Here is an 18,077-nt window from a genome sequence, read left to right as displayed (position 1 = left end):
TCAGACATCGGCGGATACACACTCTTAAGAAACAGACCTCTGCTGTCAGATACTATTGGGTTTCATTCACTAACTTTTCATTCATGCCCCCTCAACAAACTCTGCGTTACTGGATGAGAGCATGGCCATCGTTTTCCGCTTGCACCAAAAATGTGCTCTCTTGCTTGAAGCAATTCTAATTTGTTTGTCTTCAAATACCTGACAACTGCTGTGTGTGTGTCCTGTCGCAAACTGTAACTAAAAGTACTACAAAACGATAATCGTTGATTAAGGTGTTTCAAAAATTTCTCAATCAAGTGAGAGTATTGTTTCAATCGTATCTAAATTGCAGTATTGGTGTCCATATAAAAGTACTCAGTCTAGAAAAATCTACGTTCATTTTTCCCCTTATAACAAGCTCCCCATATCAATTCTCTAGGTGTACATTGGAGCCATCATCCCCCAAGGGGCGGCAGAAAAGGAAGGCCGCCTGCGGGCTGGAGACGAGCTCATTGGCATCGATGGCATCACCGTGAAGGGTAAATCTCACAAACAAGTCTTGGACCTGATGACAAACGCAGCACGCAACGGACAAGTGCTGCTTTCAGTGCGCAGGAAGGTCATTTTCCGAGGTGAGAACTGCTGACTGACAGGCCTGAGACATAATTAACCAACTGAAAAGCGTTGATTAAAGGTCAGCGTGTGTAATTTGTGCTCTATAGATGCCCTGGAGGATGTTGGGAGTGGAGCGTTGACCCTTGTGAATGGATCACCTCGGCTTCCGCGGATTCAGGTGCCAAGCGTCAAGGACCAGGAGTCGTTTGAAATCACGCTTCATCGCAGAGATAACGAGGGCTTCGGCTTTGTCATTCTCACCTCTAAGAGTAAACCGCCACCGGGAGGTAACAGCACATTCATTGATGCACCAGAAGTAGCAGACTCATTTTTCAAATAGATAATGTTTGAGGGAAAAAAGCAGTGGAAATCAAGAACTGTGCTCAGAAGAAATGCATGGGGATGTCTTCACTTTGGTTTTATTTTTACACAAATTTTAAGTACACAGCTTGTTAAGATGCACATATTTAATATTAGAATTTTATTAGATAATTTAAAATTGCATTTAATTATTATTATATTAAATAAATGCAATAGTATATTTTTTATATTTATTGTATTGTAATTTTTACATTTATAGTTAATAAAAAATAACTATTAAATAAAAAATAACTATTAAATAACTAAAAATAACTATTGAATAGTTAAAATTGCTTTCAATTATTATTTTAATTTACATGTTTTTTTTATTATATGAAATAAATGCAATTTTAGAATTTTTATATATAAATTTATATATTTTTAATATTTATTTTATTGTAATTATTACATTTATATTTAATTAAAATGTAATGTTATGTATTTATTTAGAAGTGTTAGTAGTGGTTTAATATAAGCATTTCATTGTATAGTTTATTATTGCATTTAATTATTATTTTAATTTACATGATTTTATTATTATATTAAATAAATGCAATTTTAAGATTTTTTGATATTTATATAAATGCATATTGTTTATATTCATTTATTACATTTATATTTAATCATAAATGTTTGTGTATTTATTTAGAAGAAATTAGTAGTGGTTCAATGTAATGTAATCATGTTTACACTGATTTTAAGTATACATTCTTAAGTCAGTTGTTGAAATGCACATATTTAAAATAAGCATTTTATTACATAAATAAAATTGCCTTTAATAATTTTTGTATTTTATTATTATTTTAAATAAATTTAATTTTAAGATTTTTAAAAAATATTTATATATTTTTTTATTATTGTTTTATTGTAATTATTACATTTATAATTAAAAATGTTTGTGTATTTATTTAGAAGTATTAGTAGTGGTTTAATGTAATGCTGACAGTGAGACTCTATATAGTTTTATTTTTATTAATTCATTCAAATGTTCCACCATATTATTTTGTCAGATAAGCATTTTATTATAGAATTTAAATTCACATTTAATTATTATTTTTATTCTTATAATGTAATCATATGAAATAAATAAATACAAATATCTGTTATACTTATTTTAATTATTATTTTTTACATTTAATTTAAAAAATTTAATCATTTTTAAGTATTGGCAGTGTAATGTTGACAGTGATCTGCTCTTTAATGTTCAACATTTAGCATAAGGTCATTTTTAAGATCGCATGTTAAAAATGAAATAGTCTAACATTAAAAATGTGGCTTGAAACCCCTGCTGTTTTTTATTTAGCTTCATCCATCTTTATCAACCCCAAAAATTGTTACATTTCTAAATGTATGTATTCTATTCTAAATGTATTCTAATGTATTCTATTCACTATAATTCTAAATAAACCAAACCGTTGCAATTCTGCTAAGTGATTTGCCTAAGTGTGTGTTTCAGTGATTCCTCATAAGATCGGTCGAATAATCGAGGGCAGTCCGACTGACCGCTGTGGACTGCTGAATGTGGGTGACCGTATATCCGCTGTGAACAGTCAGTCCATTGTGGAGCTCTCCCACAACGACATTGTTCAGCTCATCAAAGACGCCGGAAACTCAGTCATGCTCACTGTGGTTCCTGAGGACGGTGAGATAATCAAATGTCACATAAATATCCACGCTTTCTCAACCTCTGCCTAATGCTTTGATTTGTCACACTAACGCAATAATGTAGCTTTAATTGAAACGCTAATATCCACAGAGAAATCTGATGTCAATTATGCATGCGTATTTAAATTGAGTGCTGTATGAAGGGCAGTTACAACAATTACTAGCCTATTTCAAAAACAGAGCATTAAAATAATTGCCACCTAGGCATGAATATGATTAAAAAAATAAAACAGGCCTTTCAGAGTTCTTGATCTTATAGTGAAATATAATTAATATGTCACATTACAAACGGGAAACGAGTTGTGAATGCTCTTTTATGAGTATTTTGACACTTAGAGCCAGATATACAAACCATTTTTGGTTAAAAAAAAAGCTTCTGACATTATTTGTCAAGTTAATTAACAAAAACATATAACATATAATCAGAGCTTGACAATAACGCCCGCCAAATGCAGGTAGATTTCAGCTGTGGCGGGTTAGACAGTCACTCCCACTAGTCACTTTGGCTGGTTGAAGATAATTTTATAATAGTAGTTTTCTTTAAAAGCAGAGGTCAACAGTAAGGATTGCCCGATGAGGGATGACAGTAATAACTGTGTTAGCGTGAGCAAAAGAAAGCAGGTGAATACCAAATAAGAGGATGATCACGGTGATACACAGGCAATCCTGATGCACTGACGCAGGCTTCAGTGTCAAGGCTTATTTCAGGGAATGTGATGCACGCAAGTGTTTGAAAGTTTCAAAAAGAAATGGTTCCTTTGGAAGCATCCATGCCAGGACACGCAACTGTTGGGATCAGTTATCTTTTAAATAGACTGGAGAAAAAGCAACACTCGAGCACCAACAGTCCTGCTGCAATCAAAAGCTCAACATTTTTTTAAAGGTCTTTTTGTAAGCAGCAGGTTGCTTTTGCTTTAACCTTTCACGTGATCATCCTTTCATTATCGCACATGGTATGTCATTCATATGTTTTTATAAATTTTTCATAAATATTTTTTTGTTTTTCAAATGAACTCTTCAATGCACAATAAAGAATCATGCTTTATAAAAAAAAAAAAAGAGTAAATTATTTTTAATAGATTTAATATCCTTTCTATGAATAGAAAATCCTTTCTCTAAATTTACTTTAATGGGAAGGTCAAAAAGAGATCGTTTTTGAGTGATAAATCAACTTTTATATAAAAAAAATCCTATAAAAATTTATTAAAAAAATTTCATAAAATTAATTAAGCAATGAAAGTGCTATATTTTTGTGACTTAAAGACATAGTTTGCCCTAAAATAAATATTTACTTACTATTTATTCACCCTCAAGTAATTCCAAACCTTTATGAGTTTCTTTGCACTGTTAAACACAAAAGAAGATATTTTGAAGAATGTTAGAAAAGATTACCAGCCTATTTAAAAAACAGAGCATTCAAATAATTGCCACCTAGGCATGAATATGATTAAAAACAGGCCTTTTGGAGTTTTTGATCTTATAGTGAAATATGATTGATATGTCACATTACAAAAGTGACATGAGTTGTGAATGCTGTTTTATGAGTACTCTAACACTTAGAGTCAGATTTGTAAATCCTTTTTTGGTACAATAACAAAATATATACAATAACAAAAATAGATATGTTTTTATTATTTTTCATATTTTTTGCTAATGAACTCTTCAATGCACAATAAAAAAGCATGCTTTATGAAAATGACAAACTAAAGTAATTGTATTTGATATTCTTTCTATGAATATAAAATCCCTTTTCTTCATTTTATTTAATGGGGAGATCAAAAAGGGATCATCTTTGACTGATAAATCAACTTTGATATTAATAAAATAAAAACAAAATGTATAAAATTCATCAATAAAATTAATTAAGCAATGAAAAGGCACTATTTTTGTGACTTAAATGCATAGTTTAACCAAAAATGTACATTTACTCACTATTTACTTGCCCTCAAGTGGTTCTAAACGTTTGAGTTTCTTTGCTCTGTCAAACACAAAAGAAGATGTTTTTAAGAAAGCTTAAAAAACATGTAACCACTGACTTTCATAGTAAGAAAAGCAAATGTTGACCCCTTTTTTAAAATTGAACTACTATTTCTCACATACAGCATATGCTGTTAAGTAAATCTGACTTTTACTGTGTATCAGCCCAAATGATAATCCATTTGTTTTGATTCGCTGTTTAAAGAGTACAAAGGCCCGCCCTCAGGAGCCAGTTCAGCCAAACAAAGTCCAGCACCGCAGCACAAGATCCTCAAATCCACTCAGGACGAGAGGTGCAGTATTTAAACCACTTCAGATGACATCATTTCCTTTGTATATATGTTAAGAATTCATGTCAATTCTACAAGCACAAATGAAAATCTCTTTAAAGAAAATTTAAGCTGAATCTGTGCTCTGTAATGTGTGTTTTTGACTATGTGCAGGTATAATTTGGATATGGATGAGATCAGGGACGAGCTTACATGGACGGAGTATAAATCGCTAAACAGACAAGAGTCCAAACAGGCAAGAATTCCACTTATATCACTATCTATAGCTACCTAAGCATGAAGGGTCATTCATGATGCATATGCAAATTAAAATATAGCCAAACACAGCATGAAAAATTATTTGATCCAGTATTTCATATACTGTAAAACCATTTTCATGCTATCACATGAGTAAAACACGTAATAAAAGGGTCATGGGTATATATATTATAGATAATTTGTTTATTTTAATGTTCTCTGAGGTCTACTTACACTCTTAAAATATCTGTAATTTAGCGGTTTTCTGTATTTTGAAATTCATGTTTTTATTATTTTTATTTTCCCCCGTTTATTTTTGCTTTTGAATTGTTTTCTACATAGGGCTGTATTGCGGTTGAGCTGGAGCGTGGTCCTCGTGGTTTCGGCTTCAGTCTGAGAGGAGGAACGGAGTACAACATGGGCCTCTACATCCTGCGTCTGGCTGAGGACGGGCCTGCTTTACAGGACGGCAGGATACATGTCAGTACAACACAGCACTCTTTAATAACTCACAGATTGAGGATGGAATTTGAGGAAACAGTGCATTTAAAGGGATAGTACACTCAACGATGAAAATTGACTCTCTCTCTCTCATGTGGTTTTAAACCTTTATGAGGTTTCTTTCTTCTTTTAAACTCAAAAGAAGATATTTTGAAATATTCATTGACTTCCATAGTAGGAAAAAAATACAGCTACCAGCATTCTTCAAAATATCTTCTTTTGTTGTTTAGTTTGAACAACTGAAGTGTGAGTAAAGTATGACAGAATTTTCAATTCTGGTGAACTATTGCTTTAAATGAAGTAAAATCACTCACTCAGTATCACTTACTAATTTATCAGTAGTCGCCACAGAGAAATGAACCACCAATTACTCCGGCATATGTTTTACACAGTGGATGTTTGAGTAGTGAAATCAAACTTTGATTGAAAAGCTCAGATATTTTAGTTAATGGAAAAAATATTAAATATTGTTGATTATTTTAAAGGGACTAAGCCGAAAAGAAAATGAATGAATGATTATTTTAAATATTTAGGTATAATTATTGACTCTAATAAAAAAAAAAAAAAAAAAAAAATTACGATGGTTTTCAAAAGGGCTGGAGCAAGCCTGAGGATTTATAGAAACATCAGGCATCAGTAACCTGTGACTGCTGCTAAACTTGTTATGAATACAATAATCTTCCCTCATTTATCCTGTTGCGCTACAAGTTGGTCCCACATGAGCATTACAACATTAAAACAATTGTATATTATTTATATTTGTATTGTATATTTATTAAATTTATGCTGATGTATGTTTAATGTATAAAATATTTAAGGATCTTGCACCACCACCTCTCAAACAATGTGTGATTGTCTGCAAGGACAATATAAGACAGACTAGGGCTGCGTTTACACTAATACGTTTTAGTTTTAATATGCGTAAGTTTTGCAATGGTTACACTTTCCGTTCACTCAACCCTAAAGTTTTCGAGCGCCAAAAACTGAGCCTTTTGAAAACACTGAAGAGGCTGTTTTTATTTTTTCAGCTGCTCCGTGTTAGTGTGGATGGGGGAAAACTGAGACATTTGAAAACGTGGCTGCAGACGTTCACCTATCTGATTGGGGCTTTTCCCTTAATATTAAGTACACAAAGTTCAGTCTTGCATCTTTTCCTTGTAAGTTCAGACTTTGCAAGTTTGATATGAAAATGTCTTCAAAGGGAACAGTGTACTTTATAACGTCATTCACATCACCCTGATCTTTACAATAAAATGAAAGCATGATATAACTGCATATTTACATTTTGATATTAACAACTTAACAGACACCAAAATGTTGAGGTGTCGTGTAGCTGCATATTTATATGACCGTCATCTTCACTGTATGCATATTTATAACAAAATAGAGCCTGGAAACTTACTGCCTCCTTTCATTTTCATTGAAAAATACAAAACATACCCTCTCTTTTGCTGAATATCAGTTTTAATAATCAATAATGGCCATTATAAAAGTATAACGCACAATAAGTTTATACATTACGGGAAATGAAGGCAAGCAATCAGTCAAATGTGCAGTATCAGTGTACGTGGTTACATAAATTAATATATTAACCTATCTTAGCACTCAGCCAAAAAAACACGTTACCTAAGATCATGTAATAGATTCAAAAGACAGAAGAGTCGCTAGATAGAGGCAAGATGAATTAAATATCACGTTTAAGAGCTATAGTGAGATGAGATCCAGCAGTACATCGTTGATGAACTGTCTGATGTGCACTGCTCTCACCTGGGGAGATGTGCTCAAAGCACCTGCTGACTGACTGGAGCTCAGACCTCTGCATATACTCCAGCGCATGCCAACGTGTGTGTGTGTGGTCACGTGATGTGCGTTTTCAGAGGTGTAGTGTGGACAGAGAGTTGTTCAGAAACGCTCGGTGAAACGCTTGTGTGGACGTGGACTGTTTTCATTCCAAAACACCTAGGTCATCGGTTGGAGGTGATTGTTCAGTTAAACCCAAGAGAACCCAAGAGTTTTTGGACAGTCAGTTTTTTCAGTCAGAGTATCAGAAAGCCCAAAACCACTTTTAATAATTTTAAAACTGTCCTTAAAGTTGAGCTTGAAAAAAATCAAATGTGCAACCACTGATTTGATTTCATTCTATTGACTATGATGCAATATAAATATCGTACTGTGAGTGTATATTGTACTATTTTATTTAATATTGTTAAACTTGTTAAACCTAATATTGTTATACCTGCCCATGTACTACAGACGAAACTAGCTTTATAGATAACTCTGGCACAACTTGTCAATAAATAAAATAAATAAATAAAAATAAAACAAATAACTAGTTAAATGATTGTTTACAGATGTCTTTCAGATGACATTTTGATTTAGTTATGTAAAGTACAACAGGAAGGCATTTCATGGGATTTTCAGACTTTTCATGCCATTGATCTGAAAACAAAAATGCATTTGTTGACTACTGTGTAGGATGCTTTGAATAAAAAGTGTCTGGCAGATGCATAAAATATTGATGATATTTGGTCTTTAACTATGCTGCCCTGTTACTGTCGAAAGCTGAAAGCAATGAGATATTTGAGTAATGATGTAACACGTAAAAGTTCACTTGTCTGAATGTGCCCTTTGCAGGTAGGAGATCAGGTTGTGGAGATCAATGGCGAACAGACACAAGGCATCAGTCACACTAGAGCCATTGAGCTGATCCAAGCTGGAGGAAACAAAGTGCTGCTGTTACTGCGACCACAAGCCCTGCTGCCAGAGAACAGTGAGCCATGATGACACTTAAACACATGATCATGCTGATCTACTGGACATCAGCAGCTTGCTAACTCTTTCTTTCTTTCTTTCTTTCTTTCTTTCTTTCTTTCTTTCTTTCTTTCTTTCTTTCTTTCTTTCTTTCTTTCTTTCTTTCTTTCTTTCTTTCTGTTTATCTATCTATCTATCTATCTATCTATCTATCTATCTATCTATCTATCTATCTATCTATCTATCTATCTATCTATCTATCTATCTATCTATCTATCTATCTATCTATCTATCTATCTATCTATCTATCTATTTTTTCTTTCTTTCTCTTATTGTCTTGTGTACAGGTTGTGTGAGCTCCTCCACCGTGTGTTACTGCCCCCAGGAGCATCATCACTAACAGCCTCTGTTTTCCTCTAGGTCTTTTTTCTTTGGTAATGGGACTTTTACTACACTTTCATTACCTGCATAATTGCTAGACTTTTCTTCTAGACTTTTCTATTTTTGTTCATGCTCTTTGCAGTCATGACAAAATGGTTAAAAGTCATTATATATGTTGTATGTACACTACCTGACAAAAGTATTGTAGCCTATTCAAGTTTAGGAACAGCAAAAAATAACTTGACTTCTAGTTGATAATTTGGTATCAGAAGTGGCTTATATGAAAGGCAAAGGCCTCTAGATTAAGTTTATTTTACCAAAATAAAATATGATCATGCCTTGATTTTTAATGATTTAATTAGGACAGTAAGGTCTGACCTTGCTTAGACATAAGTCTTGTCACTTTACAGAAATAATGTACAGTATAGAATATAAAGTCATGCTGCAGTGGAAACAGAATTAATATTGTGTATGACTCCCATGAGCTTGGAGGACTGCATCCATACATCTCTGCAGTAACTCAAATAACTTATTAATAAAGTCATCTGGAATGGCAAAGAAAGCATTCTTGCAGGACTTCGCAGACTGCACACATTTGTGCAGGTGGTATCGTTCATTTAAAGTCTTTTGAGTCATTCATCGCAGAAAGGCAGAAGCCAATCATTTGCGTTTAGAGCCGGAAAGTGAATTGATCCGTTCACCTCTCGAGTCCTCTATCGGGTTTGAGTCATTCGTTCCTCACGGGCCAATCATATGCATTTAAAGCCGGAAAGTGAATTGATCCGTTCACCTCTCGAGTCCTCTATCGGGTTTGAGTCATTCGTTTCTCATGGCCCAATCATATGCATTTAGAGCCGGAAAGAGAATTGATCCGTTCATCTCTCGAGTCCTCTATCAGGTTTGAGCCATTCATTCATCACGGGCAATCATATGCATTTAGAGCCGGAAAGAGATTTGATCCGTTCACCTCTCGAGTCCTCTATTGCGTTTGAGTCATTTGTTCATGTGATGAACGAACAACTCAAGAACCAGAAGACTCGAAAGGTGAACTAATCATCATGGCTCCTATCGGCTCAGACTGTGTACATTGGTTAAGATTATATGCGACTTTTAGTGTTACGTGAACGAACCGCTGAAATTTGAAGACATGAAGAGGTGAGCTGAGCAAAGAGACAAAAATACCTTCATAGACAAAAGAGCAGGTAAACATTGAATTATTATTTTCTCCTTCATATAGTATTTTATTTATGACTTATTTGTCATGTGATCAACCTTTTGGGCTCGTTGAAGATGTGTTTGGAAGCAATTTGTAACATTTTAATAATATTTTGGAAATTGAACCAAATGATTGAAATGACTCAAAAAAAAGAATCGTTCATCTCGATGAACGAGACTCAAAGATCCGAGTCAGTAAAATGATCCGAACTTCCCATCACTAATATATATATATATATATATATATATATATATATATATATTCTTCTGGATAAGTTATTATTTTCCTTTAATTTGGCTGGAATAAAAGTAGCTTTTCATTTAAACATAATAATAATTTTCAAGTTCAATATTTTTAAAAAGACTTTTTTCTTTTTTGATTGGCTACTGAACCACTGGTCTCTAACTAATCTAAATAACTTTCATAGCTAAACTGATTTTCTGCAAAATAAGTAGAAAAATATTTCATTCATTCATTCATTCATCCATTCTTTCATTCATTTTCATTTGCCTTTCCGGGGTTGGGTCACAGGGGCAACAGTCTCAGGAGAGAACCCCAAATTTCCCTCTCTCCAGATACTTCCTCCAGCTCCTCCGGGGGATCCCTGAGGCATTCCCAGGCTAGCTGAGAGAAATGGTCCCTCCAGCGTGTCCTGTGTCTTCCCCAAGGCCTCTTCCCGGTGGGACATGCCTGGAACACCTGCCTAGGTAGCCGTCCAGAAGGCATCTGAAACAGATGCCCGAGCAACCTCAGCTGACTTCTCTCGATGTGGTGGAGCAGCGGCTCTACTCCGAGCTCCTCCCGGGTGACAGAGCTCCTGTCCCTATCAATAAGGGTGCACCCTGCCACCCATTTCGGCCGCTTGTATCAAAGGTCTTGTCCTTTCGGTCATAACCCAAAGCTCATGACCATGGGTGAGAGTAGGAATGTGGATTCACAGGTAAATTGAGAGCTTTGTCTTTAAGCTTAGCTTCTTCTTTAGCAAAACGGACCGGTACATCGACTGCATTACTGCGGCCGCTGCACCAATCCGCTTGTCAATCTTACATTCCATCCTTCCCTTACTCACGAACAAAACCCCAAGATACTTGAACTCCTCCACTTGGGGTGAGGACTTTCCTCTAACCTGGAGATAGCAAACCCCCTTTTTCAAGTGAAGCACGATGGCCTCGGTCTTGAAGGCGCTGATTCTCATCCCAGCCACATCACACTCGGCAGCAATCCGCCCCAGTGCATGCTGAAGGTCCATCTTCGATGAAGCCAACACAACAACTAGCTTTTAACAAGGTTTCGCTGCATCCAAAATATTTCAAACTAGTTTTTATATGTAAACTACTTTGTTAAAAAATCTTTGCTCTGTTAAACAGCACTCATAAATTATGAACAGTTTTAAAAGAAATACAATTTCACAGGAAGGCTAATAATGTTTACTGTATATCACTCTGCCACTGCACTTGTAACTGCACAACACTCTATCAACCACCTTGTGTAGTGATCACCGAACACTTGCAACCACCTAACACTCTAGCAATGCACTACTAAGCTCCATCGGTCACCTAGCACTTACCCAGCATTTGCTACCAGCTACAACAGCTTAGCACAGTGCAGTTTAGCACAAGCAGATATAATTGGTTAGCATGGTCATTCTTATAAGGCTTTAATTAGTCATTGGGCTTTAATGCAAAGCAGCATAACAGATGCAATCTTCTGTCCCTCAGGTTCTGCAGGAGATGTTATCCTTCCTGATTCGCCGGGATCCCACACTTCCAACATTCCTCTCAGTTCTCATCCAACATCCGCCTCAGTGAAGAAGAGGACGGGCCTGACAGACGGCTCTTTAAATCCCTCTAAAGACAGCAAGAAGGAGAAACACACCAAAACACCAAACACCAGCTCGTCCAGAGTCTCACAGCAGCCGAGGCGCATCAAGAGTTGCTCGGCAGAGAATCTCCTTGATCTCGGAGATACAGAGAAATCCAAAAGCCCAATCAAAGCCAAAGACAAAGCTCACAGCCACAAAGAAAAGCTTCAACAAAGCACTCGAGAGTCCCAGAAGAACAGATCATCCCGCCAGCACAGCCGCTCCGTCAGCCCTCAAAAGTCCAGGCGAGAACGTCAGGAAGTGGAAATTGGCGAAACCCAGGAAAGTCACTTGGACCAAAGGAAAAGTGGCACAGATAGGAGGAAAAAACGTGAGTCTGCGGTAAGGAAGCAAAATGAAACTCAAGAGAGAGAATCTGAGAGAAAAGTGAAGAGCAGAGAAGACGAAGAGGTCCAACGAAAAGGCGAAGCTGAACTTAAAGGCACCCAAAAGAAGAAAAAGCAGAGAAATATAGAGATGCAAAATGGAGACACCCTTATATCCCTAGACAGGAAAAGCAAACAAACAAAGGATAAGGGATCTTTGAGGGATCAGAGGAAAGAAAACAAGAAGGAAATGATTAGAGACGGGAGCAAAAACAAAAGAAAAGGAAATGAGAGTGAAAACAGGAAAGACGACATTGACAGCACAGATGCGGCTTCGCTCTTCACCAGAGCGAGTCTAGTGTTTGACCACCCAGGACCCTTAAATGAAGGCCTTTGGAAGGATCCAAGCTATGTGCAAATTCTCACTCACGAGGAAGTAATGCGAGATGTTTTCGAGTAGATTGACGAGGGTTTGGAAGAGAAGGTTGTAAGACTAGAAATATATGCTGGGAATGCTTTTAGAAACGACACTGTAGTCTCGTTTGATCAGCTGATCATTAATGTCAGATGTCATTTAGTTTATCATTCATTCATTCATTTTTATTTCAGCTTAGTCCCTTTATTAATCTGGGTCGCCACAGTGGAATAAACTGCCAACTTATCCAGCATATGTTTTACGCAGCGGATGCACCATCCAGCTGCAACTCGCCACTGGGAAACATCCATACACACTTAATCACACACATACAAAACTAAGCTGAAAATTGCTTCTTAGTATTAAGCAAGCTGATTTATCCATCTCAAGGTCTGTGCTTTGTTTCCTGAGTGAATATTGAGGTTTCAAACCGCCCCAGTGACTCTTACATATGCATTCTTATGTTAGTTCCGGATTTCCGAGCATATGTTTTTGGTCTGAACACCTTGTTTTTACAGTGCTCAGTTTGAGAGTGTCACTGATGTGAAGCATCTTCTCTGGTCGCTGGTCAACATGAGCTTCTCCTTCAATTTATTGAAACATGTTTGTAATCAACAATCTCGCTGTTGCACAAACAGACTGATTCAACACGAGGCTTCATCCAAACCGCTTAATCATCTTGGACAAACAATTTCTGAGGCTTCCCGCTCAAACGCATGGAACTTGATTTTAATTTCCTTCAAAACTAAGGATAATGCAATCCTTCCTTATGCAACTTAAGGGAACCCGACGCATCAATCACCAAAAACAACAATGCAAGTTTACGTTTTGCTCACAAACAGCACGTCCTTACCCCAAAGAAACGTCTTCTTTATTTTTCTGCATGCCGATCACACAGACTCTTTGTTTTGTTGCATGCCTTTTAGACCCGTGCAGTTTGTCTCTAATGTTGTAAATACTGGGCTTTACCAGGGACTTTCAGACTGTTTTTCTCTTTCTCTCTCTCTTCCACTTCTTTGACTCCCTGATCTCCAAATATCCTAATTGCAAATGACCAGAAACTTGTGCTTTAATATACTAAGAACAAGATCAAATGTTTATTTATTGAAAAAAAATGATGTATATGATTAGATATATGTAGCTATAAGAGATTGTGACATTGATTTCGGTGTAGAGATCCAGGCTCTTGCTAAGCAGCGTGGTAGTTTTACCTTGTAGCAACTGTTTTATGACTCGTCACAAAACAAACGGTACATGCAAATGTATTTTTTAAATGTTCTATGAAAGCAGATTTAATATGGTAGATATTTATTTTGTTTTATTTTTCAAGATGAGAGCAAGCAGTGCAAGCAATTCAACCTCTCAGTTAGGAGGCCATACTGTATTTAAATGCAGTCAAGCTTCGATGTATGTACTGTATATGGTTCAATCCCATGATGGTTGTAAAGGGTCATATTTCACTTCAAATTCATATTTTACATTAGACAAATGAGGCCTGTTTTAAAGATTTTTTGATTATTATTATTATATTTATGAGAGCTGGAAATATTCATTAGTCTAATTTAAATAAAAATAAACAATTTAAATAAATTTGATTTCATCACAATGCAGCAAATTTAAAAAAGATACATGTACTTCATTGTGTTTGATTAACTTCATTAATTATTCATTGTGTTTGTATTAAATAGACCTAACTTTTTAATTTAAAACATTATATTTCATGCATTAGGTGACTCAAAACATGTTTTTGCTGCTTGTTCAAACTACTTATTTATAATGAACTGAAGCAACACAATTCCTGAGATGTTTTGGGGAAAACGTCATTGTTTTATGTTCAATCCACTTAAATTTGTAAAAACAATTAAGTTAACTTAATCGATTTGTGTTGGGACAACATAAAGGAATTGTGTGGAAACCTGCATTTTTTACTGTGTAAAACTCCTTAGAAGTTTTATGCAAAATTAAGGTTTGCATTTGATAATATAAATAATTACTTTAAAATACATTGCAAAAAATGTTACGACAAAATGTTGTCAAATATTTTTTATGTTGTTTTAACTCATTTTAATAGGTTTCAAGTTTTAAGTTAATCAGGTTTCCAGTTATTTAAAGTTTAACTTAATATTTTTATTCAGTTTGATTATAAGTTGAGATTAGAAAAGTTAATTTGATTAAACTAAAAATTATTTAGGCAGCAATTTCCAACCTAGGCTCATTCTGAAAGCGTACCTCTAAATACATTTATAAAGAGCGCGAAATACGTCCCAGGAGCTATGTTTTTTGCAATCTGTGGTCGTTGTATCCTCTTTTTGAAATCTCAAATTTCTCTTGCAAGTGGCATTCATGCCTGCTCTTCTCGCATAAATCCACCAGAGGCTGCTGTCGACTGACTGACTGACCGGCTGACCGGCTGACCAATAAAAAGGACAGATAAAAAGGAACGGCGTCATACCGCCCCGTAATGTTCGCTTTAAGGACAAAATGCAGCCATACATTCCTCTGGCTACATAATTCGCGACCTTCAGAAATGTACAGTATATAGGATTACGTTTTCAGAATGAAAGCATGAATGAAATGCCTGCTCTTCTCGCGTAAATCCACCAGAGGCCGCTGTTGACTGACTGTTTGACTGACTGACTGACCAACTGACCCATACCCCCACACATCCCCCTTCCAAAACCCAACCGACAGCAATCCAGAAACAGAAAAGCCCTCGCCTAATTTTTACCACGTTTTCAGATTTTACCACATTCTCTCTTTTATTTGCTTTTTTATTTTTTGGATTTTGTTTTTGTCTTACCTGCTTTCTGGAACAGTTATTCACCAGACTCGAACCCCATTGAACTCCTCTCTGCATCTCAAGTCTGCCAATGTACATGGTGAGCTACTGAACAAACTGGTAATAGCGTGAAAGCAGTCCATACGGAAGTAAACAGTCAGCTGGTAAGCGCGAAAAGTAATTTCTAGTAAGTTTTAAAAACGAAATTCAGCCATACGTACTTCTGGCTACATAATTCACGACCTCCAGAAACATATATAGGGCTACATTTTCAGAATGAGCCTGTGTTGACAAAAACAAAATGCAATCCCAGTGTTCTGATCATGTGAAAGTGAATGCTAATTTGTATGAGTTTGTATGAGTGTATGCTAATTTGTAGTGTATGAGTCTTACAGTTTTATCAAAAACTATTTAATAATAAAACGTAATAAAAACAAAAGTGAGTATTTTTAGAAGATATATGTGCTAAATTTCATGAATAATGTCGCAATGCAACAAATTCCAATAACAAACTTCATCAAACCTCTTTGGTTTCTTATTTTATCTCTCTATTTATTTGAAGGTGAAATATGACCCTGGTGTTTTTCTGTCAGATTCACCCAAATATATGAAAAACATTCACAATTTAAAATGGTTTCTTCCTAAAAACATGTATGTTGAAAGTATAATGTCTTCAGACTATCCACTATATTTGATGATCATCAGCTAATTCTGTTCATGCTTGCCTGCGACACGTGCTCAGTTGCGGGAGGTTTTCTGAAAGGGCTGATTTACTTGGGTTTAGAGGTCTGAAATGTGGCCAAGATAAACATGTATGGTGTGAATTCATAGCAAATTATATGATATCAATACCAAAGGAGTGGTGGCCATTTCATATGCTGTGTGTGAAGTGATTATGACCTCAGGGTTTGGATATGTACAGTAACTAACGTTCAATATAAATGATGCTGAGAACGCAAAACTAATTACAAAGACAAGGTTACTGTTCATGATATCTTGTGTTGGTGATATATTGTTTTGTTTTTTTGTGGATATTAGAGACTACAAAACCTGTTTGAGTTCGACAAAATGTGAAGAAATGTCATAAAAGCAATGTTGTCATCTGCTGTAGATACATAAATCATCAGAGTGTTCGTATTTAAAAGTGAGGCCTAAGTTGACTCATATTAGACTAAATGCAGACGGTCTCAATACAACGTGATCTGATTCATGTAAATGTTTAAATACTGTACAGCACCTTTATAAAAAAATAATAGAGTACTATCTCAGAAGAAAGAATAGAACGATGTAAATTTGTTCTGTTATTTTTCTATAATTATTTAAGTATGGGGGGGTGATTATTTAAAGGCAGTGCAAAGAAAATAAAATCATATCCTGGTGTTCTGGTCATGTAACGTTTAATGAAGATCTAATCAATTTTTCATATTATTGATGGTCCTTAGAGCTCACACTGTTGATGAAAATGAACTGTGAAGATGCATTGTAAGTTTACATAACAATCAGCTTATGCAGTTAGACGACAGTGTTATCAAAATTATTACTACACTAATGCACAGAAAAGCCACACGCCAAAAGAAGTAGGTTCAAATTTCATTCAAACTGCACATATTTACGATATATACATCCAATTAAAAATACTTTTGCTGCTTGTTCAAACTACTAGTTTCAAGAGTTCACACTTACAGTAGCTGATGATTGATTATAAAGCTTGTTTGGCATGCTGTCCCGGGAGGTAGCCCTGAGCTCATAAGATCCTCAAGCCTGGGGCTCCCTCACGTTTGCAAGCAAGAGGGGAGTTTGAGCTCAAGTAGATCTCGAGAACTTCCCTGCTTTAGTAGCTAATGAACAGATAGTGATTGCTCTTAAGAAATAACTACTTATTAGGAGCATGTCTATGGTGCGATTCGATTTGGATTAGTCAATTAACTTAAGTTGCGTGTTTTTGGACGGTGGGAGGAAACTGGGGAAACCCATGTGAGCACAGGGAGAACGTGTAAGTGACTAGAACCAGTGATGTTCGTGCTGTGAGGCAACAGTGCTAACCACTGGGCCATCATGCCACCCATCTATGTAAGGGGGAGGGGTTGGGGTGGAAGGGGGGATTCTTCAAAACGAAGATGGCTGTTATATGGATCTTAAGGTATTTATAATGGTTTGGGAATCATCTGATTGGTGAATCATGAATTGAATAATGCAGGACTAGCTGCAGGCAATCATAAGCAAGTAAAATTAGTTTATAAAAACTTTACTTAAAATGTGTTGAAACATCACAATTCTTTTTTTTTGGGGGGGGGGGCAACTTAAATGTTTTATGTTCAATCCACTTACATTTGTAAAAACAATTAAGTGAACTTAATCGATTTATTTTGGGACAACAAGAAGGAATTATGTGGACTGCACAATTCCTTCATGTTCAATTCCTTCCTTCAAGTTAACTTAATTGTTTTTACAAATTCAAGTGGATTGAACATAAAATAATTAAGTTGTTCCCAAAAGAAGCCTCTAAGAATTGTGTTGATTCAGCTAATTTTTAATTAGTGGTTTGAAAAAGCTGCAAAAACATTTTTTGAGTGTACTTAGGGTTGCAAAGTAAAGATTCTAATGAGGTACCTTCTTAAAAGTGAACAGAAGCCCATTATTTCCACTATATATAAAAATGCATTAAAAATAGAAATTGGGACAGGCTATGTCAAAACAGATATAAAAAAAATCTAAATTATGGCA

At 35.5% G+C, this 18,077-nt stretch overlaps 1 protein-coding gene across 3 annotated transcripts in view; it reads left to right on the top strand.

The window, feature by feature from the left end:
* The window catches only part of LOC130231055 (membrane-associated guanylate kinase, WW and PDZ domain-containing protein 3), a 242,811-nt gene extending 228,642 nt beyond the window's left edge, over positions 1–14,169 (top strand). The window contains exons 14-22 of one of the 3 annotated variants that reach the window (XM_056460442.1): positions 419–611; positions 702–881; positions 2,399–2,596; positions 4,802–4,889; positions 5,040–5,121; positions 5,466–5,603; positions 8,259–8,394; positions 8,723–8,809; positions 11,691–11,772. In XM_056460442.1, coding sequence (XP_056316417.1) covers positions 419–611; positions 702–881; positions 2,399–2,596; positions 4,802–4,889; positions 5,040–5,121; positions 5,466–5,603; positions 8,259–8,394; positions 8,723–8,775 — 1,068 coding nt within the window. In that variant the 3' untranslated portion in view covers positions 8,776–8,809; positions 11,691–11,772. Of the gene's footprint in view, positions 1–418; positions 612–701; positions 882–2,398; positions 2,597–4,801; positions 4,890–5,039; positions 5,122–5,465; positions 5,604–8,258; positions 8,395–8,722; positions 8,810–11,690 lie in introns of all 3 variants that reach the window. The other 2 variants (XM_056460441.1, XM_056460440.1) reach the window with 2 other exon arrangements.
* The last annotated feature ends 3,908 nt before the right edge of the window (positions 14,170–18,077 follow it).

This window comes from Danio aesculapii, chromosome 6, assembly GCF_903798145.1.
Source record: "Danio aesculapii chromosome 6, fDanAes4.1, whole genome shotgun sequence".
NCBI lineage: Eukaryota > Metazoa > Chordata > Actinopteri > Cypriniformes > Danionidae > Danio > Danio aesculapii.
This window is presented reverse-complemented; position numbering and strand designations above follow the sequence as displayed.